Raw genomic sequence first — 23,740 nt, 5'->3', positions numbered from 1 at the left:
TGGGTGTTGACCTGAAGCTGTTTAAATTTATCGAGTGCAGTCAGTTGTATATGTTCACCTGGCAGAACAGTGCCTAAGTTATTAGAACTGGTGCATTTCTTCAATGTCATTTCCTTTAGGTAAATATAATTTTTTTTTAGAATTCTATGTACTTCTAAATGCAAAGGATTGTCAGCTCCCAAAGGATGTGAAATTCACAAAAAGCTTTCAGGTTGTTTTTTTTTCCTTCCTTTTCAATTTTTGTGAACACTTTCAAAGGATTTGTATTTACTGTGGAACTGAGAAGTAATTAAAATACCTCTTCTGAGGCATTAGCAGTATGCTTACTGTAGCAGATAACTGCAATATATTTTGAAGTTGTAAATGAAATAAAAATTGTCTAACTTCCAGACAAAACATACCATTTTACACTTAAAAATTTCATAGTGCTTTGAAGATACTTTTTGATACTTGTTTGATATGTCTCTTTATATAACACCACTAATGCAAAGAATCAGATATGGTTTATTAAGGACACACCTGTAAAATGACATTGAAACAAACAGATAATTGGAGTTGGAGGGGGGGGGGGGGGGGAAGAAAGTGTAAATAGAATAGTTATTGAAATTCAGGTCCTCATATGCAGTCTACATCCTGACCTTGCAGAGAATAACGTTCGTATGCTCTGGATAGTGATACTGAGATATTTAGACAACCATAGTATATAAATCTGAGCACCTGTTAAATTCTCTCAGAAGCAGAGAGCTTCTGGTATTACTAAATATTGTTTCCATCCATTTTATTTTCCCATAAATATTGTAGATTAGTCCACAGCTGCAATAGCACACGGATTATAGAACCACTGAATAGTCTATAAACCTACAAACTTCTTTCTCTGTTAGTCAATTCCCAGTAGAACAATAACATTCTATTTCGGGGGAAAAAATAGAAAATGAAATATTGTATTGTAGGATAAAAGTATTCTAAGTAAATACAAATATTTTATTTTCTCTGAAAGTAATGCCTATTATTTCCATTAAAACGAAAGCAGAGCGCAATAATACCATTTGATAGAGACAATTCTTAGCAACAAAAACAAAGTTCTATTTTTCAATATAGTTGCTACCAGTAGCTATGCATTTTCAGCTGTGATGAACAAGACTTTTATGCCACTCATAAAAATCTGTATAGCTGTTCAGAATGCAGCTTATCTTTCATGTTGCTTTTGCCAGCGATGAAACCCAGCACCTACCACCTCACTGCAGTCGCATCACTGGTCTCCATAAACACTCAGCAATCACCACTGAATGTCAATGGGTGATATATTTCACACATGGAAAAATTCAGAACACAGCTTTGCTTCATATGCACTTTCATGTCAGATGCCATTCTGTCAGACTGCTTCTCTGCTGCCATCTGTCACACGGCAACAACGTGTAATGGGGTTTTGGTGGGAAGGTTCAGCCTCGGCTGCCATACCATCAACATTTGTCTCTGACATTGTGGGCCATCGGAATAGAATAGGAGGCATTATTTTCAGGGCAACCATAATACTTGCCCTAGGTCAGTAATTTATTTTATTTTCTGGAAACTAGATGTTGGTATACTGGCTACTGGTTTTACCACAGAGACTACAGAACCTGAAAGTCATTTCTTAGTAGGTGAAGTGAATGCCCTAGGACCCAGCTGTCTGAGCATGAATCTCAATCTGTTACTCTGAGCTTTTTGCCTCAGCCATTCTGGAAACAATACTCAGTACTCAGAATGCATAAATTCTGACATAAAAAGGTTACATGTTTTCCCTAATTGGAAAAATAAATAAATAAATAAATTCTAAGTATATAAAGATGTTTTATGAGATGACACAGTATTAACAATTTCTGTATTCGATATTCAAATTGTGGATTAAAAGCTTGGAGGGGGGAAAGCAAGCTAAACAGAAGAGTGTTTGTTTTGTTTTTTTTTTTCCTTTACTGACAAATATGCTTACTCTTTTTCAGCTTAGAGAATCATTTAAGGACCTCAAAAAGAAATTCAACAATTTGAAGTTTAACTATACTAAGAAAACTGAAAAAGCTCGAAATTTAAAAGCACTTAAAATACAGATTCAGCAAGTTGATACATATGCTGAGAAAATGCAGGTAATATTGAAAACTTATTAGCAATTGAGACAATCAAATATTTATATAGCCTATGCCAAGCAAAGTGCAATTAAAACCAATACCCTATCCAATTTATGAACAATAAATATGCATTTTATTTTGCATCCAGCTGCTTATCTTTCTCATTTCAACTTTCTGGCCTTCAGAGCCCTTTTCTGCTTCCATTGCCTAGAGCTGCTTATTGGAACCTTAAACTATTCTGGCCCCACCTATTCTTTGCACACACTAGAAATTCTTCCAAATCTTCCCACAACTTTTTAGAAACCAATTTGTCCCTTTGTCCCTATTTACTTTAAAACACAAAAGTGAAAGTAGAATTGTGCATATTTTTAACTTACTGTTTCAGAACTGGAAATACTTGTTTGAGCTACTGATACATCTTTTAAACAGATTCTTAAAAAGAAGATGGACAATTTAGAGAAGAAATTAGTGGACTCTGCAACAGATGAACCCCGTGCTAGAGTCTTCTTGGAGTCAATCAGTGAGTTACAGAAACAGCTGGATGACTTTGGCAGAGTTGTGGAGGATTATAAGCAAAATCTGGGCCTCACAGAGCATCTGCATTTGATGATGGAAGAGGTACTAAGAAACCTATAGCTGTAATTGTGACTCAGGACTGGGGTAGATGTGAGTGTTTCTAACAATAAATGAAATATGTAACTTCCAAAGGTAGTAGATTGATGATAGATTTGGATTTTCTTCTATTTATTTTCTTTGTAACTTAAAGTTGGGGGAGTGAACATGGAACTTGACTATACTTTTGCGCTGCTATGCTTAAGGCTGAGTTCTCCATTGCCACATGACACATCTATAATCACACTTTACTTCTGTGCTCGTTTTCTGTAAGTGTTCTGGGGCAACACAAAAAGAACCGCAAGGCCAAGTCATCACAATACTCAATTCGTTAGCTGTCAGGAAGAGTTGCCTGCAAAGTGTACAGTTCTGGAACTGAAATGTAAAATGTTCAATACCTTAACAGAAGCATAATATCTATGCATAATGTATATATTAATATACACATAATATTTATGTGTACATATATAATAATGTACATTTTTAATATACTTAATTGGTAAATTATTTTTTTTTTACCCAGAGTGCAGTTCCTTTTCAGAGTTCTCTAACTTGTTTTTAATACACCTGAAAATTGTCTTATATGATGCCATATATTTTTTAAAAGTTTGTAACAATACTTTCCTTCTTGCTGGTACTGTGTTGGTGCATCTGTGTGTCAAGCACATTTCTGTCGTTATTGTTTATCTTTAGAACCCTGACCCCCAAGTTCATATAAATCCATAGTGAATAATATATATAATATAATTCACTAATATATTCATATATATTAGTGAAACAATTTATGTTGTGGATTTGCATTAACATCCAAATACTTTGGGAAAAAGAATTTTCCAGAAATAGCCTTTAAGATGTCTTCTTACTCAGTGTGAAATAGAACTTCTTATTCAATAATTCTATTTCAGAGTATTGGAATAGTCTGAAACGCATTAAAATGCCAATTAAAATTAAGCTAATTATTAGCTGCTTCCCTTGGTGATGTAATATAGATGTTAAGTAAGTAGCAGATTAAATTATCTCTCCAGTATTATTAACCAAAAATATTTTTAAGGATACATTCTAAAGCCCATTCTCATTTGTAGAAAGATTCTCAATATCTTTAAGGACTGTTTGCCAGTGAACTAAATCTAAGCAGCCTCGCTTAGGCCGTGATAAAAGGCAATGAAGTTAGGTAAATGATATGTAAAATGGAAAGAACTTGAAATTATAACACGTGTGCAGAAACTTTAACTTATGAATCTAGTGCTTAAAGAAAATGGAAAAGCTTTTAGAATTTGCATCAATATTTGTAGTGAACAAGTGTTTTAAGCTGAAATCACAATATTTAAGGAAAAATATATGCCACCAATTACTGAAATTATAAGAATAGCCTTATCTATTTTATAAGAGCTTGAAATGCTGATTCTTGTTCGTTCTGATACAGTGTTTATCCTTTTTTTTTCCTTCAGTGTCAATATTGCTTTGAAGATGTTAGTGCAACAGTCATTAGAGTTGGCAAGTATTCTGCAGAATGCAAAACAAGAGAAGCAATAGAGACTCTCCACAAACAATTCAATAAGTTTATCGAGGCTACGCTGCCTCAACAAGAAGAAAAGTTTCAGCAGGTTATAGATCTGGCTGAACAGTTATACGGTAAGGATCTACCTGGAAACTCTGGGAGAGAAAAACAAACAAACAAACAAAATGCAGTTATTTAGGACAGAAGAAAGCAGTTTCCTAGATTTGTCAATTTAAGAATAAAATCATGGAAACTTAAAAGCAAACAAACAAAAAACCAACAACAAAAGTTTTAGAGTATTGACTTGAAAATGTGAAGAATTTCAGGGAAAGTACTGAAAAAAAAAGTGCAAAAGCACTCTTACTGTCTGGTAAGTTACCTGATTTTTCCTATGCAGACTGTGCTCACCCTGGAATCTGATTGTGAATGTTCTTGTAATATTTATGAGCTTGAAATTAAGACTTTATGGCTCATAATTACTTGTAGCAGGGTAAATCTTTGAAGTCAAAGAATGTTAAAAGAGTTATGCATCAGTGGTGAATTAATTTTTATCTCAGTGCTGAGACTAGCTTGTGGTGTTTGATTGCTCACTTTATGTATTATAAAAAAAAAGGTGCATTGTTATGTAAAAATTGTATTTGCAATTGTATCATTTGAAAACATTGATTTGTTGACTGAAAAGAATGCAGGTCAAACAACTTGAGGTTTTTCTTTTTTCTCCAGCTCAAAATGTTTCTGTACCTGTTCAGGTTACTTTATATAAAGATAAGGTGTCTATCCAAATGTGGAAGGATAATGTGTAGTCTATAAAGTCAAGTAACAAATATGAAGAAATTTCAACAAACTGTACTTTCAAATTTTTCTGAGTTTGTGTTGGGAAGGCTAATTAGAGAACAGGGATAATTTTTTTCTATTTATAACCTTCTAAACATTTTAAACATTCTTCTCCCTAGAGAATGTATTGGCAGAATGGATTCTTAACACAATCTCACTATCTTATTAGGATTGTTGGGAGAAAGAAGCTGCTTTGTGTTTTATTTATGTATTTTGTCTAGGGAGAAAGCTTCTCCATCCTGACTTGGTTCTTTTATATCTTATAATATGGATTCAATTGCCTTCCAGCTATATAGTCAGCCTGGTAGTTCAGGAAACCGTTTGAGGACAGCACTTTTTCAAGTGAAGTCACTGACCTATAGTAGTAAATTTTAATCAAAGAGAAACCCTGTGCAAGACTTGCAGATACTATGAGGTGGAATCTTGTCACAGAATTATCTAGATCAGTCTGTGTCTGTGACAGGGAGGTAGAAGGCCTGTGAGCCCACCAGCCCTGGACAGATGGGAAGGGATAAGGGAAAAGGGGTGGGGAGTTGGGAACTGGGCTCAAGGAAACAAACAGAGTAGTGGCAATGATCTAAGGAGGGAAACTTATTTTACTAACTGATATCAGAATGCAAGATAACACAATAAAATGCAATTGAAATTGAGGCTAATAAATCAAGTAAAATGAGAGAGAGACAGGTTTCTGAAGATCGAGAAGCCTACTTTGAAACTGAAGGTGCCATGGCTTGGAAGCACACCCACACCTGCAGCCAGGTAGTAGCAGAGAGGGAGTGTCACTTCCATGATGTACTTTCCTCTTTGACCATGAGGTCGTCTGGGACGTGTAGTTCTTCTCTGTGCACCAAATGATGAAAAAAAGCTAGTAGGCTGCAAGGTGTATTTCTCTATACTTCAGTGAAAAAAACCACAGATTTAAAAAATATGTATCTTATTATATTTAGGTTATAAAGTATATTCATTATTATACATTTCTCTGAGGCATTATGGCTTGTTTTGGGGGGGGAGAAGGGTTGTACTTTTTTTCCTCATTTGTTTTCTTTTTCATATAAGGCAGCTTTATGTTTTTTTCCCATTTCAGGTTTTGAAGAAGGAACTAAGTATGTTGAAAAAGCTGTGTCAAAGTACAAAGAAATCCTTAATTCTGTTGATGAATTGTGTAGATCGCTGAGCGAATTTAGGGAGATTCAGGTATTTTTCTTTTACCTTGGGAATATATTGTAATCATGTGAATATTGGATTTAGTGTCTGAATTGGTACTTATATCAGAAGATCATCAATGGAATAATGAAACAGGTTTTTTTCCATGAACAGCAGTCATAAAAAAGCAGTTAAATGCCACTTCTTTGTGCACTAGATATTCACCCTGTTTCTGTTGTTGCTATTGATTTTGCTTGTTTTTCCTCTGGACTTCTTTTTCTTCTGGCTATCAAGTAAATCTTAGGGAAGAATGTCATGCTTTCCTCAGATCTGACATACAGATAAATGCCAAGTTTAAAGAGTGCCAATTCATAATAGGAAAAATCACACTAAAACACAAACTGTGTTAAAACCAAAGTCATTCAAAATTAAAAAGTCTGGCTTAAAAACATTGAGGATGACAACAAATATCTTAGTTTTGTATTCCTATAAACTTCTTGAAGAATATCTAGCTGCATAATTACAGTAGGTAGTTGATGAAGGGATAAATAATTGCATCTATATTACAGACTACTCCATCCTACCTCACCCCCAAAGTAATGCTTCAAGCAACTGCAGCGATACCTGATGGAGCATTTTTTTTTTTCCAGCTGTGAAGCTGGAATACAAAAGATGCTCAAATATCCTGTTGATGTTGAATGCTGTTTCACTTTATGCTGTTGGAATTTTTCCGTTATTTCCTGCAGTATAGAAACTGTTAAACACTCAGACTAACCATGAATATGCCTAGAGGCAGTAAGAGATGCCAAAATACAATTGAGTTCCAAAAGTCTTTAAATGGAAAGAAGGCTTTGCCTTTCACTGCTAGCATGAAGAAACTTCAATATATACATAAACTATTTTTTCAAGATTCTCCTCTCAGTCCACATGTACCTAAACAGTAATGTGTGTATATCAGTAGCTCCAGATTCTGCTCTGACAGGACTTTATCTTTCATTTAGACAGCTCTTAGATATTACTAAAAGAAAAAAGACTTATTACTCAAACTGAGTGTTATCACAAGGAAATTTTCTGCAATAGAGAGTAGTTCTGTATTCTTTTTCAAATGACAGATGTTATTTTTTAATAATAAGCACGTAGTCTGACATTTCAAAACTAATGTTTAGATTGTATATTTGCAACATTTGAATCTCATGAAAGATAAATAATTTAGCAAATTATCTAAACAAATAGGCACTATGAGTATGCAATGCCAAGAGTAGGAATTCAGTTTACTTCTATTTTTTAAACAGCGACAATTCAAAAGAAAATGCATCATATTGTGTATTGTTCATTTTTCATTCCTTATGCCCTGTACAAACTGGTTAATATTCCTCAGATTCTTGATCAAGCACTTTCAGCAGCCTTCAGTGACTGATACTTATCCTGCCTCTGAAATAATCTTGAATGAAAAACTACACCATTGCATAGAGCTTGAGTCAGTGTGAAACTACTAATTAGTCTTCTGTTGTGTATGAACTTAATCTTTTCGTGTGGCAGAAAGATGAGTTTGCTGGAGAGCTTGTTACTGTTCAAAAAGAAGGAAATAGTCAAGAAGCAAGTGAGGACAAAGCAAATGAAGAAAAGCACCAGGTTGGCCTCATTTCTGTTTTGCTTTGACTAGAACCTCATTAAGCCTCCCTTATGATGAACTTTGTCAGTGTAGTCTTGATAACTTAATTTATCTTTTTTTTATATATATACTCAGTGCAACCCGCACTTTCTTCCCTACTCAATTTTCTTTTTCAGACTTTTTGCCTGTCTGCATATCTCCTCAACATCCTCCACAAAGAACCATTTTCCCTTTTCAAAACTCTTATTTTCATTCTTTTTTAACCAGTTTTTTTCTTTAAGTACTATTGATGCTGTGTTCATAACACAGACATCTTCTATGTGACCATTTCTGCTGTCTTGAGGGAGAACATATTCTGGACTCCTTTATAATAAGACTTAAGTAATATAAGAAGTCATAAAGGAGACTGTTCTTAGTATTTCTTAAAACTCCAAAATTAATTAAACCTCTAAATACAAGAAATGAAAGCATATTATTAATAATTCAAATACTATGAGTGAAGCTACATAGCTCAGAATTTGAACAAAGTAATGGTGGAAGTTTTGATGCTTTGCTAAATCACAAATCTTCATCAGAAAGGCAAATGTTCATCTTTAATGTGAATTTTCAAATGATTTTTCATGTTTATTTTTTCAGGTGAGGTCAGATATATTGCTTATAAATTCAAAATACGTTACTGAGAAGAAAAACAATATCCTGTCTCCTACCAACACCAAACAGGTATCAATAACATGTTGAAGATAATGCACAGAAGTAAAATATGTGAAGGTTAGGTATACATTTAGGTTTGTAATAAAAAATCCTAGACCATAGACACTTGATTTTTGGTATATGATAAATGAATAAAAGAGGTATTAAAATTGTCGATGAGTAAATGCAGTTTTAGAAATGCAGGCAATAAAAAAAAGGTTTAATTTTTTTTTTTTAGAGATTAATTCTTCTAACTTGATGAACATTTTGAAGCCTTGGGGTACTGGTTTGTGAATGTCAGTAATTTAATGTATCAAAATTTAAGGTTACATAGGAATTGATGGTAGCATACTTAAGTCTTTACAAAGACAGGATAATTTAGAGCACAAAAGTTTTTAAGATGGTAATGTAAACCAATGCTACAAGGCATTAAATTGTGTTCTGTAGAAATTTAGCTGAATTCCCTTTAGTTCTATGTAGAATGTCTTCTTCCCTGCTGATGAACCAAAACTTAGCTTAATTTACTTTGTCAGCTCTATTCAAAGTCAATAGGGCTTTTACCATTGAATTAGAGCCCGGGATTTTACTTAGAATTAAAAAACAAACAAACCAAACCAACCAAACAAAAAACAACAAAAACAAAAAACACCCCAAACTAAACAAAATCAAACAAACAAACAAAAAACCCATCTGGAAGATCACCTCACCTGGCAGAAAGCTATAGCCTTATTTTCTATTTTGCTAGGCCACAGCCCTACCAGTCCTTGTCAGACTGTGCCTCAGCTGCCAATGGGAGATGTGAAGTATGGCAATTATGATACCTCCACCCTTTTCATCACTCCATCCTTCACTTAAGCAGGTTCATTCTTACTAGGTCTTTTCTGTCTTAAATTTCCGTCCCTTCTGGGAAAGTGTTGGCCTACATCCAACCTCACATCCAGAGAGCCAGCAGCATATAATTTTGTCTGTGCTACTGCAATTTATTTTTGCAGTGTTAATATGCTTTAATAATTAATATAATCCTCTAAAAATTGGTGCTTTTCATATTTATTTGCTTACAGGTGGCAGATGATGGCAAAAGCCCTCATGCTGCTGACAGTTTGCTCACAGCTCATCCTCAATTTTTTTTCACCAGCACATCAGTGGTTTCTCTAGGGTCATTTTTAAGCAATGCCTGGAGTAACTCTTCTCTTCCATGACCCCTGAGTTTTGATGGTCATGAAGACTGGTAGCACAGTTCTGCGCTAGGATCCTAGATTAGTTACTGGAAGATTCCTTTGTTGTGGTTTTCCCCTAGAAATCTCCCAGATGTGTACATGTGTGTAAGCTCTTGAACAGAATCGATATAAACCATTAAAATCATTCAGCCAGCCTCTGCTATTTGGAAAATTTGGTCCATGTTTCTTATTTTTTTGATATAACTGTTCAGTGTTTAATATTCTCAAGACACATTTGATTTAATATTTAACCTTAATATTTAATCAGATTTGCTTTATTAAATATGCTGATGGAATTCAAGCCTAATAGCCTAACTTTTCTGCCTAGGTATCTAGCAGAAAGTAATTTAACAAAGACTTGCAATCCTTGTTGTGTGTAAAAATGACATGGTCATTTAGAACAGTGATGATAATGTGATAAGAGCTGGGTGACAGTTGATTTTGCAAAGTCGAGAAAAATGAACTGTATGAGGATATTTAAATTAATCCTTAAAAAGTAGTATTTTCTAGAAGTAGCTGGCTATTGGTTAGATCCTCAATAGATTTGAATACATGACAAGTTAAGAAGTAAATCAAGGTTTTGTTCTGAGCAATTGCAAAGGTTAAAAATTTATGCTTTCCACTAGTTTGGAAATTCAGTTTTGATTGTTTTTATACCTATTACATATTCATATTGGAAGACAATTTGAGGGTTGGATCTTACCAGATATTTGTGGAAAACCTTTAATACACAAGCTTCATCTTTCAAGTGCTTTGAAAGTTTTAGGTAAAAGTGCAGTGAATGCTGCCCATGTGTACCATCTAATTCTTTTTTTAATTAAGATGAGAGTTTTTTTGCATTGTGGGTTGAAGGAAATAAAAAAACACAACAGCAACATTTTCTGTTGACATTTGGACAAGATCTTGAAACAACTGGCACAAAATAAAGTGCAATGCGCTTGAGGATATTGATTTAACTCTTCAGCAGGAAAGGTGACTCTCAAATAATAAGTCCAGTAACTTGGCTATTAATCTACTTCTATTATGTAACTGTTTCCCTTATAAATGTCATTATGCCACCTCCTTTCACACATACACCCACCTACCAATTACAAATGGTCTTATAAAAACCTCCTACAGGAAGCCCACAAGTTACCACTTGTTTACAGAAGAGGTACTTTTTCTTATTGTTCCTAATATAACAAGTGCTTGAACTAATTATATCTGGTAGCTTGTCCAGTTTGAAATTCCTGTTAGCTGCAGCAAGCTTTTGTGATGGTTGTTCTTCTCCACATATTTCCTCTTCTTCTTAGTATGCATTAATTAAGCTTAATTAAAAGAAATATTTCAAATATTGTTGCTAGCTTCTGTATGAAAAGGCGATGGTTCAAACGATAACCCATTCTCTCTCTCTTTTTCCTCTCTTTCCATTCTCTTCTGTCCCATCCTAATTTAAGGAGAGGAATACATTGGCTGATATTCCAATTATCTGCCCAGCTGGTGAGGATCTTGTTTCACAGGATACAGAGCTGTCATCTTCAGCCAAAGAGGATAGTTTACAGACTGAATTCCTGGCAGAAGAAATACCCTCCGGAGATGAATATGAGTGTATATCACCTGATGATATATCTTTGCCACCGCTTTCTGAGACACCAGAATCCAATCTCTTACATTCTGAAACTGAGCAAGAAGAGCAACACTATTGTAGTTCTCCTAGCCTGCATGCCAGTTCATACAGCTTGCAAATGCAGAAAACCTCTATTGATAAAAGATTGATGGAATCATCTGATCTCTTAACAAATTCTACTTATGCTGATGCTACAAGTACTAGAATGGAAAGCCCATCAGCTCAGCTTGAGAAGTTTTGTATCTCTTCAACATATTCTGATCCAAAAGTCAGAGCAGATTCTCCTCTGGCTTGTAGTTTTCGAGCAGTATCTGAAGGTAGCACTGCTTCTTGCACAATAAATGCCAAACCAGCATATAGCACAATGAGTGAAGTGCGCAAAACACATTTGCAACACCTTGAAATTCATAAAAGCATGGCAGAAATGCAAGAACAATTGCATGACTTGAATAACTGTACTAAAACCCAGGACAGGCTGCATGCTTTGCCTGATGCATTCTTAGGTTTCATGTTTCAATCAGACGCCACCAGAAGCTCTCAGAGGCAGATGGTCACCCGAGAAGAGATTAGAAGTACATCAGAAAAGAACAGCGTGGCCTGCCTAATTGGGCAGGCACCTAACTTCTCCCAGCTTCTGTCTAACGTAACCGTCATGGATGGTTCTCCAGTAACTTTGGAAGTAGAAGTAACAGGAATTCCAGAGCCTACACTGACATGGTGGGTAGCTTACAATGAGAAAAAGTAAATATACATATTAGTGAGGCACCTTGAACCACTTATAGCCTTATTCATTAATCTATAGACTAGACTAAATAGCTTGTGTTCATTCCACTCCACACTTCTGCATGGTTCCTGCTTACATAATTATTTGACAATTAACCTACCTTTAAATAATCTCTCTGTACTTAGTTTTAAGTATAATGAGAACATCAAACAACTGGAAGCATATTCAACGTTCTTTAAGCAGATTTGTCAAGTACTTTTTATATTCTGTATTTCAACATTCCATTTGTTCAGTAATGTCTTAAAATAAATGCTCACTCTTGATTTACTGTAAGTAAAGCTGCATCTTTTTCAGGGAACTTGCCACAGTATATAGACAGATGGACTCAAATATTTACATTGTCACTAAGCATACACAGAGACAAATACATTTATAAACATATGAAGGTGTTGTTCAAAATTGGAGATTGGTTTCATGTGAAAAACAAACAAAAACTGTCTATGCTGAGCATTTGTTATATACTGTATTCTTGCACTGTCCCTCTGGCTCTCTCTCTGAACTTCTGTGTCTAATCAAATTTCTTTATACTCCATTGTATCTTTCAATATGACATTTTAGAAGTTCCATGCAAAAGTAGATACTGGTTAAACAAGGGGACAGGATTTCAAGATTTCAGTATTAGTCCTGTGTTTTCTGCCCTATTTTTCATGAAATTTTACCTCATTTGCCATTCCTCTGACCTAGGCATTCATCATAGAGGTCTTTCTTTTAATGCCTTAAAATAATATATGCTTCTTAGTGATCTTAACTTGAAAATGTTTCTAAAAGTACACGTGTAAAACATATATGTTGTACCGAAGACGGTGCATTTTAATTAGGCAAACTGTAAGCTCTTAAAAAAACCCTGAATTTTCTTCTATGGCACTGAGAAAAATATTGTATTCAACAGTCTTGGTGGTATACTCTCTATTGGTATCAAGAAAGTTTTGCTCTAAATCTAATCATTGTACACTTTGAGGAGTAGTGCTGGTAAAACCCATACCTTGAATTTCATTTTATCACAAGAAAATATTAATTTAGTTCATAAGTGCATTTGTGGTTGATATCTGATCTTTTAAAGAATAGCATTCCACAGAAAGCAAATGAGAAAATTAATAAAATAGGCATGTGATATGCTTATAGATAAAAACTGAGTATGGTAACAGTGAAAGAATGTATTTTGTACCAGTGTAGACATTTTGTTGGATATACCCTTTGAAAATCACATCTGTGTTTGGCTTATGTTATGCTGACTTGCCACCAACTAAAAATGAGCCAGAATTTTCTCTCACTTTCAAAACATGTATCTGTAGGCAAAACTAATACATGGTGACATACTCTGAAGTTTTAGAATATTATGACTGTTCTATCCTGCCTGATGATATGAACTTCAAAATTTTAAGTAGGCTGGGGTGGAGAAACTGGTCCTTGCCTGTTCTTTCTACTGAACACAGATGTTTGGAAATTTCTATATTGCTTGTGCATCTTAAGATCCTGTTTCTCCCAGATTGAATGAGGATTAACTTTACTAGCAAAATTAGGAGTAAAGGCCTTTGTGCTACACTCCTGAATTCTGCAATAAGATAACTGGGTTACTTGTCGATGCAAAACCATTTTCAAAGCCACATTTTCTAGAGGCTTGAAAATCTTATGCAGCAATGTGAACAATTCATATTCATATATATATATATATATATATATATATATAAAAGTTATATGATATAACTTTAAAGATGAGGACTGAAAGCAGGGCTGCAAACTTTCTTGCTGCTAATTTTGTGCTATAAAGCTATCTGAATTTGGAAAGCTCTGCTTGGCATACAAAGACGTAATCTGACTTGAAAATTGACTCTCTGCTTCAGGTACAAGAAAGGCCAGAAAGTGACTGCTGATGAGCACTTAAAGCTTTCCCAAAAGGAGACAAAGCATACTTTATTCATTCAGGAGGTGTGTGATAACGATGCTGGCCTCTATGTTGCTCGGGCTAAAAATTCTAGTGGCACTATATCATCAAGTGCCATTCTCCACGTGCAAGGTAACAGGCCACTTATTGCAAGAATAGACTGGATAACGCTGTGTGTCATCTATATTAGCATATCACTAATGTACTGGCTATTCACAAAATGAGTATGGTACTGGATGCACTGGACTTAGTTCTCACATGCTAAGACAAAATCAAATTTATTTTACTACACTGATTCTTTCACAACCTGTACCAAACTACTTTTATGTAACATTTCATATATTGCTTGTTTCTTAATGCCTGTGTTATGTGCTTGTTTTCCTTTATCTTAATGAAGCTGAGATTAAAAAAGACAAAAGTTACAACAATTTTCTAGAATCAGAGGTCCCTTTTTGCATTTTAAATACGTTGGCAATATGAAGTGCTGAAAACAGTTTTATAGGCACTACTTGTCTCAATACACACAGTGCTTGTATTAACACGTTGTCTATGGTGGGGAGGGAGGAGGGTGCTGAAATTGATTTTAAACATAAAATGTGCTTTTTCCAATGACATTTTCTCATTTTTTTTTTTCTTTTCATTTATAGGATAAAGATTTGTAGTATAAAATGGTAATAGTCACAACTGCACTGTCATCTGTCAGATTTTAATTTGTCTCAGCAGATGAAAGTTACAGTAGAGTGATAATCTGCACTACAGAAATTTGGCATAGAATTGTCTGAATTTGTGTACTTAACACTTAGTCCATACCAGATCAAACATGCAAATCTTTTACGTAACAGGACCTGACAACTTCCAACACACCCTTCTTCTAAGGCAGATGCTTGTGGTAGTTTTCTGTTGTCTTATAAAAGTACAAGTCTAAATATTTCTGGCAATTATCTAAAGCATTAGTATAGGACAAGAAATATATTATTTTATGAATTGAGCTTTTAAAAAGTTTTAATGCATCTATTTCAGAAAGAATCAATCAAGATGGGGAGATACTCAGGAGCATGCTCACACACAAAAAGATCAGTCAAACAAAATTATCCTTTAGTAAGTGGTAAATATAAAACAGAAATTTGTCTACGTATAATAATTAAATGATAACAAAAACAGCCATGGATGTTACTTAGCAAAGAACCTGTATGGGCAAGCTGAATTGCATAACCATTACATTAGTAAGTATTGTGTTGAGAAGAAAACCAAAATGCCTCCTCTATTTATTCTAAGATAGGTATCTATTTTTATGCTGAAGTGCTGCCACTGCTTGACAGTCTTATCTTATTTATAATGTTCATTTTCTGTTTCAAAAAATCTTAAGTGATGGCTGGCCTTCAGTCCTCTGCTTTTACCTAGAGCTGTCATTCTACCAGAAGCTTTTATTATTCATAAATTAAAAGTACTTGTTTATATTGTTTTGATTTGTTTTCTGCTTTTCTAACTTTATAGACCATTCAGATTATTTTGTGGGTTTTTTAAATCACTTTCACCCAAGTGAGATTTGTTCATATTACAAACTATAGATATTACCTATTATTGGAGTTGAAGTTAGGCAGTTCCAAACATAGCAAGAAAGGCTTCCATCTTTCCTCTAGTAGTGGAGTAGTTTAAGAGACATGTCAGAGAAAGATTTTATCCAAACTGCTGCAATCCTATGCTCTGGTTGCCAATGAACAATTATCTTTTACTGTAAAACTCGAGTATGTCCCATGCTTCATATTTCTCATCTTGTATACCAGTGTTTTTGCCCTACTCCTCATCTCTTCACCCTTTGTAGAAAAAAAATCTTTTAAAACCAATACAATTGTTTTGTCTTTTTGATGATGTAGTGTTGGAACAAGACCCATGCTCAATTTTGTTGGCTGGACAAGGACATCTTTAGTTAATTCTATGTAAAACATGACTGCAGGGAACCTGCCTTCTGCACACAAAATTGTCAAGGGAAGAATGGTAGTGAAACACAGTTGGTGAGGTTAGCACTCTTTTTCCAATGTGAACCATAAATCCTTGCTATAGCTGACAAGTTATGCAGTCCAGATTTCAGCGGATCCTCATGATAAATGTGATTTTCATGTATCTTAAAGTGAATATATTCTTGCATCTAACTTAAATCAGGTATTAAAACTATATATTTTAAAATGAGTTTGAAGCCACAATTTTTAATAGCTGGTAAGAAATGATATTTAAGAAGAGAGAGATTAGAGGTACCAATTGCACAGTAGGATACTGACTACTTTTGGTTTTTATTGCTTTATTTTGTAAACAAAGGTATAATTAATACCTAGTACTGCTGTGTTGATGGACTGGGTTTACTTTGCAGTCACTCTTGATTTAATGAAGCTGCTGATTTAATGAAAATGTATTCCCCAAAAGATTTTGTGGGAAAATTCTTTTTCTGTTCAGTTTCTCTTAAATAAAGAGTGATAGTGATGTAGTTTTGTAATGTATTACCTTTTCTTGGACATATTCGTACTATTTCTGCAATAATTTCAAAGCTAGAGCTTTTTCCTTTTTTTCCTTATATTTCATGTAGCACATACTTTATTTCCTCCTTTTTTTAAATGTTTGGTAGAAACACAAAGTACATATGGCTGTTTTTTGTTCTGGTTTTGATGCCTTCTTATTTTACAGTACTGAGCTCTTCTAATCACAGTCACAGTTTTGATCCTATAATTATACCAAGATGCCGGAATATGAATATCTTTGTGATTCCTCTCTTCAAAAGCAGACTTAGATATCTCTTTAGCCTTGCAACATATATACTCTAATTAAGCACATTGCTAACCTCACTTCCTTCTTTATATACGGAAGCTTATTAAGAAAGAGTTAAAGAAGATTGTTTGACTCAAAGTGGAAGTGTATGAAATTTATACACAACTTGTATATATTTAAAGGGGATGGAGCTAATTCTTTTCATTTTTCAAGAGAAGCCTGACTGTGGGCCTCGTATGAGTTAGTAGGCAAAGGGAGGCTGAGGCATTTCTCTGGTTGTATTTGGATCAGATGTGGATGGAGCTGCAGTGGAGAAGGTGGCTTCCTCTCAAATGTCTGGTAAGGTATGCCTATTTATGGACCTTTCTCTCGAGATTTTGCCAGGGTAAGCTAGTATACTGTGTGTGCTTGTTTCTTTTGTGACTCAGAGGAGATATATCTCTAAAAATTACAAGGCACGTTTTCTTTAATGAGTACATATGATGATATTCAAGGACAGTGGAATTCTGGATAAGGATATTCAGATCAGCTGAGATTATCAGACCCAAAGACGTTCCCTAATGAAATTCCTTCCAAAAGTCTCCAAACAATAAGGTATGGTCTCAGTTTAGAGACTCTGAAGTCTCTAAGCTGCACCGTCTGAAACTCAGACTAGGTTAATTTTTTATAGAATATTTAGTTAGGGGAAAGCTGAGAAACTTGATAATATTGCATTTCAAGACATTCAGAGATGTAAAAATTTATGCCCAGCATAAATAGACTAAGATTGTTCTGAGTTTTAGTAATCAGAAACAGCTGCTGAAAACAATTTGGCTTGATATTGTAGCACCTGTGTGTGAGAGTGACTGGGATGGTAAAACCTCTGTGATGAAGTCAAATCCAGATATTCTATTCATGTGCATTTTTTGCATTGTACTACACCACTGATTTTTTCTTTTCATGCTTGTTGGTTCCCCAGTTTACAGTAGTATTGTACTGTTTCCAACAAACATATAAAATTTGATATTGTTAATTGAATAGAATGAGTAAATATACTTCTTACCTGAAGCCATCAGAGTGGGTTTTCAGTAGCCTTGACTACCTGAAATATTTATTTTCTTGATGCAGGAAAAAGAGTCTTCCTGCTACTCTTTATTGTTTGTGTAATGTCTAGCACAGTAATCATGTTTAATAGATAAGTCATCTTAGCTTTTTCTTAGCTTACTGAGGGGCATGGTTTAGAGAGCATGGTGGTGATGGGCTGACGGTTGGGCTAGATGATCTCTGAGGTCTTTTCCAACCTTAATGATTCTGTGATTCTGACAATTAATCATATGAAGGGAAAAGCAATGATGATGTACTATCATGTTCCTTTTTGAAAGTTGCTGTCAGAGTACAATCACATCATTCTACATCAGATTTTTGTGCTGTTGAGTTCTATAGCATGTTTCCCAGAGAATCTGTAGGCCACTTAAAAGTTTTCTCTGCATATAATTTTCCCTTTGCTCCCTAGAAATCTGTCATTGTAGTTTTTATGTTCTGCTGAGTTGCTGATCCAAAATCAAGATAGTCAAAATCAAGAGAGTATCTGATTGATTGTTGTCATGCTTCCATTCAGATCTGATTATTTTTTATTTTTTTTTGAGATTGGTTGATTCTCCTGTTGAAGTAAGACTGCAGATTCCAAAATCTGCAAGGTGTGTGCAATGAAATTATGGTGGCAGCTTGTGCATACCAGCTTTCAACAGCTGCAAATGGAACTGGCTGGCACTGGTTAATACAGACTTTAGGTTAGCAAGAGTATGAGAATGAAACTTACATGCTTCTGCTCTGTTGTGGCCTCAGTCCTACCATATGGAAATAATGTGAAGCAGCTTACCTAAGTAATACGTTTATTAATACAAGGGAGGGAAAGTGTTTAATTCCCTTCATTGATATTTTGCAAAAATATTCAAATGAGTCATTATATTCTTGATTCAGATTCTGGGGGCTTTTGTGAGATGTTACTTTTTTTTCAAAATAGTGTAAAGGAAGAGAAGAAAGGATGTGATATACAGTAGTACACTAAATACAAGAATTAACTATCTTAACTTTGCTCCTTTAAATTTATGTGGAATATTTTTCTGCTCTAAACTGAAGTGCAGCAATCCACACATAGTTATCTAATACCTGTACTACAAATATGATTCCTTGATGTTAACATGGAACTAAAATCACTATGTTGACGCATGAAATTAATGGATGTCTAATCTTCATGTGTTTCAGCAAAATTTATGTCGTATACATAAATGAAATCTGCTTGTTCCTGTCTTGTGAGCATTATCCTGAGCTCTGGGTATCAATGAAGGCTTTCTTTGCCATGCAACATTGAAAATATTCTAATTATGAAAACGAGTATTTCTTCATCTGCTTTAGTGTTGCCATTTAAAATACAATGCATCTTTTTTTTTTTTTTTTTTTTAGTACAAGGAAAACAGCCAAATTTCATACAAAAATTTGGACACAAAACTCTTCAAGAAGGAGAAGATTTAATCCTGCATTGCACTGTACGTGGAAAACCCAAACCACATGTCTGCTGGACCAAGGATGATATCCAAGTGGTAGCTGGGGACTTCACTGTATGTTTCTATGTTCTTGAAACATTTCTCAGAGAAAGATAATATATTTTGCTTTATGCTCCTAATAATCTCCTATGTGCATTTTATTGTTTTACAGACTGAGAAATTAGGAGATAACTACTACCTCTTAAAAAGAAATGTAGCCCTTGCTGATACTGGGAAATATATCTGTGTTGCCAGCAATGAAGTTGGAAAGGCACACTGTTCTGCTATAGTAACAGTGATAGGTGATTCAACTTGGCGAACTGTATGCTTTAAGGCATGTTGCTGTATTAAATGAAAGCTTCATTTCCAATATGTGTATGTCTCATTTCAGAGAGAAATAAAAAACCAGAAATTTCTGCTATAACTCAGGCTAGATCAGAATGTGAAAATGGATTCTTCTCAGAAAAAGGGAATGTCGCCACAGCTGAACTTGTACGAGCCCAGGACATGTGTTTTGTGAGAAGCCAAAGGCCAGTACTTATGCATCTCCCAGTAAGGTAACCTGCACCTTACTCTGTGCTACATCTTCTAATACTCAAATATTTGTGGTAACCTCAATTTAAAAAGACCTCGTATAACACTTTTTTTGGTCATTTGAACTTTTGCATAATGTAAAGTATGTAATGTGCTTTTATGATTTTGCATAAGAAGGTACCCAAAGGTATTAAATTTTGTTAAAGACTTTATAATACAATAGAAAATTAAATTCATGTGGAACAGGTATTTAGTTCAGTAGTTGTTTTGTTTTTGCTTTAATCTAGGTATCTTAATTTCTGTATTAACTTACACATGACCAACTCAAATGTACAAACTGTTCTGGAAGTTCAAATATTTTTCCACTGGTTATGCAGTGAGTTCTTGACACAACCTAAGAAGATAATGATTTTTAGCATATTGGTATTTTCTTCTTGAGGGATAAAAGTATTTGTCATAATGAGCTTTCTTTTTAACATTTGCACAACACTATTGAATGTTTTTATTAGTCATTGATTTAATTTTCCAGAAAAATCAGCTGATTAAGCATTGACTTAGAAGTTTTATTTTGTTTTTTGTATCTCTGTATCACTGTGAGATGACAAGTATTTCAAAGCAGTGAAATCAAATATAAAATTGCATTAATTTTACTTGGTGCTGTTGTAGAATTCAGCATATTCAGCATGATTAAAGCATGGAGACTGTAAAGGAAGATTTTTCTATTTCCATTATTCTCTTCTGTTTCTTATACCATAAGTACACTCTGATTATTTGTTGTCATTAGTAAAATAAAGGATAATTTATATTCTGTATGGAGTCATTCTGTATTTGATCTCTAATTTTTTATCATCTTAAGACGAAGAATCTATGTCAACAACTACAATGCGGTTTATGAAAGGGAATGTTGCTGACATGGTTTAAAATATAGACAATATAAAATGTTATCTGTTATTTAAGTTATCTATTTTTAAATAAAAGGTTTAAAGAGAAATTCTGGCTTCAAGGAGTGTATCTTGAGCTTGTGAGACAACCAAAAGTTAGCTTCAGTCTGGAGCATCTTCCTGGTTTACTTCAGCCTGCTGCCAAGGATCAGAAGGTGGACTGCACCTGATTAATGTTCATCGTGTTTGTTGTGTCTGTGTGTGATAAGAAAATGAGTAAGTGCTATTTGATGTGTATCTAGTTTGAAATTTATATTAGATATCTCTGTAAATCATTATTAATAAAACTCAAAAGTGTGCAGCAGTTATTAAGCAGTGTTCTGTATGTTTTTTTCCTGGTTTGTTAGACAAATCAATCAGAGAAAAAAGGAAAAAAAAAAAAAAAGAAAGAAAAGATAGGAAAACAGAGAATTGAGCCCTTATAAATTTCAGATGTCCTTTCAGACTTATCAGCACCAACCATTTTGTAGTATTACAGTCAATAGCACCAGCCCTTCCCTCTAGCTTGCATGGAGAATTCAGACACAAATATGGCTTCCATATATTTTTTATAAACCTGCATATTAAATACTGTGTTCATTACCTTATTCCTAAGAAAATGCTTTGACGCATTTCCAGGGGACTTGTGCATCAAAAGAAATGGTAACTAAGTGTTACGGTCTTTGTCTAATGTTTGCTTTGTAGGGCAAATGTTTTCAGGGACCAGGCATTCTCTTTAAAGCAGTATAATGGAAGAGTCTTTAGCTATATGGCTTCTGTTTTCAGGACTGGATAACTGTGATAAAGCAGTCCATTTCAAGCTGATGAGTGCCACTGTAGTCTAGAAGAGTGGAACTAGTTTCAAACTTGCTTTAACCAGAGATTTCCCAGTAGTAAAATTACTCATAACCTGCAGCATCTGTTCATTGTGTGGAGAAAACCTGAAGAGAAAACGAGTCTTTTGGACTGTGGGGCAATCATTAGCAAGGTGAAAGTTTTGCTTCCAGGTGTTTTTTTCAGCTCATTGCAAAGCTCATTGCAAAGAATGAGGACACTTGGAATGCCATCCACTTGCAGGATTGGAAAAATTGCTTGGGAAAAACACCTTTTGTCTGGCTATTTGGTGCAATAACAGAATAACTAGTTAGATTTAGGACTATATCTGCTATTCATTTTCTGACTCAGATTATCAAAGTCCTAGCTTGCAAATGATTTATGCTACTCAGACTTCTGGTTGTATGATACAAGTGAGTGTATGATTCCTCCAACTGCCTGTTGTGAAACAGTTTGTCATTCTTTTTATAAACTTTTATCAGTCCTACACTGGATTTGTATACCACAGCAATGCACTCGCACTTAACAAAGGGAACAAGGTTCAAGAAGCACAGCATAAAAACATAAATAAGATTTAAAGATAAAAGTAGAGATAAAAATAAAAATAAAAAGTAGAGATAAAGATAAAGTACTTCATCTAAGTAGATGTCATTTGTGCAAAACAGGGAAGGAAATCTGCAGCTGATGCAGGTGTAACACCAAAGCATTTAACAAGTTTCCAACAAAATCCAGTTTGGCTGGTAGAAACTTGTGCTTCATTTTGGAAAGAAATCTAAGCCTAGAGAGGAAACAAGATGAAAAAAAGTATCACATATGTCTTCACCTGATCACACAAATCACTTGCTTGACTTCACCGAAAAGTCTGTGGCATCCTGCCCATGAAAGAGTCACAAGACCATGTAAATGTGCACATAAATATAGCACCTGAGGACCAAAGTCTGCTCTCTTTTTCTTTACACTGTCTCTCTCATGGATTTTTTATTTTTAATGAAACAGACAAATGTCAAACACTAAGTGAATTTCATGCAATTACATTTTTATGGTATTACACCATTACACACGTCCTTATTCAGAGATTTCACAGAAAATATTGTTTGTTATTGTAGTCTCAGTGAGAGGAGTGACAGAGTACGTATCAGATGTTTTGAAAAAAAGAAAACAGAGTACATGTTAAAGGTTTTGATTCTAAACAAAAAGAAAAGCCTGGCAACCTTATTTTGCCAGCAAGGAGCACAGTTACTCTGAAATGATCCCCAGGAATGTATCAGTTATGAAGCAAGGTAAGTTTGCTAAGTTTTTTTTCCTTTGCTTCTTATAAATCCTTGATGCTCAGGAATTTGCTAAAAACTATGAGAAATTTCATAAGATATATGTATCAAATTCTGAGAACTGCCTCCATGCTAGTTATCCTTTGTCCCCAGTATTATAGTTTTAATTAATATCTTGTGAAAAGAAATGGGATAATTAGCATGTATGTTTTTTACTCGAGTTCATAGGTCTTGTTGAGAAGACTGTGTATTCTATGGGGTGAAGTTAGGTGGTTTTTTTTATTATTATTCCTTCTTTGCTCTATATATGTAATTATGTATATGTAATACAATGGAAGGAAAACTTGGGAAAAACTAAATCTAAAGGAACAACTGTATATTTTCTGCTTAGACAAATATGAGGATGCAATGGTTGTAACTGCTATTAACATTGCTGTTTAAGAAATAATGAAGAAAATAGAAATTAGAAATTATTTAGAGGGGGGAAAAAAAGGGAAAAAGAAAAAAAACTAGGAATTTCCAACTCAAAAAATTTGCAGTGTAAACTTGTCTAAGCAGCAGTCGGAAGCTTTCAGTATTCTAAAAAGAATGATATTGTTTTTTAATTGTGGCTGTTACAGCTGTGACTTTCGCTGTGTCTTCATGCAAGCCTATCCAAATAATTGTTCCATTTGTCAAGTGAGTAGCATTATTGACTTCAATTTATAACAATAATCTTCAAAAATGTTGAAGATTTTTTGCTATTCCTCAAATGTATTTTTGGCCCATAGTGTAACGCCTGTTCTGCAGTAACATTGGCAATATAGTTTATACTTAACATAGTAGCTAACTGCTGAAATTTATCAATAATCCTCATTTCTCTGTGTGAAAAAATATCTCTATCTGGCTTTTCCCTCATCTACAAGAAAAGAAATATTGCTATTTT

The 23,740-nt window shown here is 34.4% G+C and overlaps 1 protein-coding gene across 11 annotated transcripts in view; it reads left to right on the top strand.

Moving 5' to 3' along the window:
- CCDC141 (coiled-coil domain containing 141) overlaps window positions 1–21,042 on the top strand; it is a 49,009-nt gene extending 27,967 nt beyond the window's left edge. Inside the window, exons 18-30 of one of the 11 annotated variants that reach the window (XM_015868375.2) lie at window positions 1,980–2,120; window positions 2,532–2,720; window positions 4,163–4,346; window positions 6,131–6,240; window positions 7,729–7,821; window positions 8,438–8,521; window positions 11,145–11,295; window positions 11,836–12,031; window positions 13,940–14,112; window positions 19,180–19,334; window positions 19,432–19,561; window positions 19,651–19,816; window positions 20,772–21,042. In XM_015868375.2, the coding sequence (XP_015723861.2) occupies window positions 1,980–2,120; window positions 2,532–2,720; window positions 4,163–4,346; window positions 6,131–6,240; window positions 7,729–7,821; window positions 8,438–8,521; window positions 11,145–11,295; window positions 11,836–12,031; window positions 13,940–14,112; window positions 19,180–19,334; window positions 19,432–19,561; window positions 19,651–19,816; window positions 20,772–20,904 (1,905 nt within the window). In that variant the 3' untranslated portion in view covers window positions 20,905–21,042. Of the gene's footprint in view, window positions 1–1,979; window positions 2,121–2,531; window positions 2,721–4,162; window positions 4,347–6,130; window positions 6,241–7,728; window positions 7,822–8,437; window positions 8,522–11,144; window positions 12,032–13,939; window positions 14,113–15,000; window positions 15,819–19,179; window positions 19,335–19,431; window positions 19,562–19,650; window positions 20,604–20,771 lie in introns of those variants that run through there. The other 10 variants (XM_015868372.3, XM_032445885.2, XR_014948051.1 and 7 more) reach the window with 10 other exon arrangements.
- The last annotated feature ends 2,698 nt before the right edge of the window (window positions 21,043–23,740 follow it).

This window comes from Coturnix japonica, chromosome 7, assembly GCF_054131305.1.
Source record: "Coturnix japonica strain WE chromosome 7, WE-NBRP24, whole genome shotgun sequence".
Taxonomy (NCBI): Eukaryota; Metazoa; Chordata; class Aves; order Galliformes; family Phasianidae; genus Coturnix; species Coturnix japonica.
This window is presented reverse-complemented; position numbering and strand designations above follow the sequence as displayed.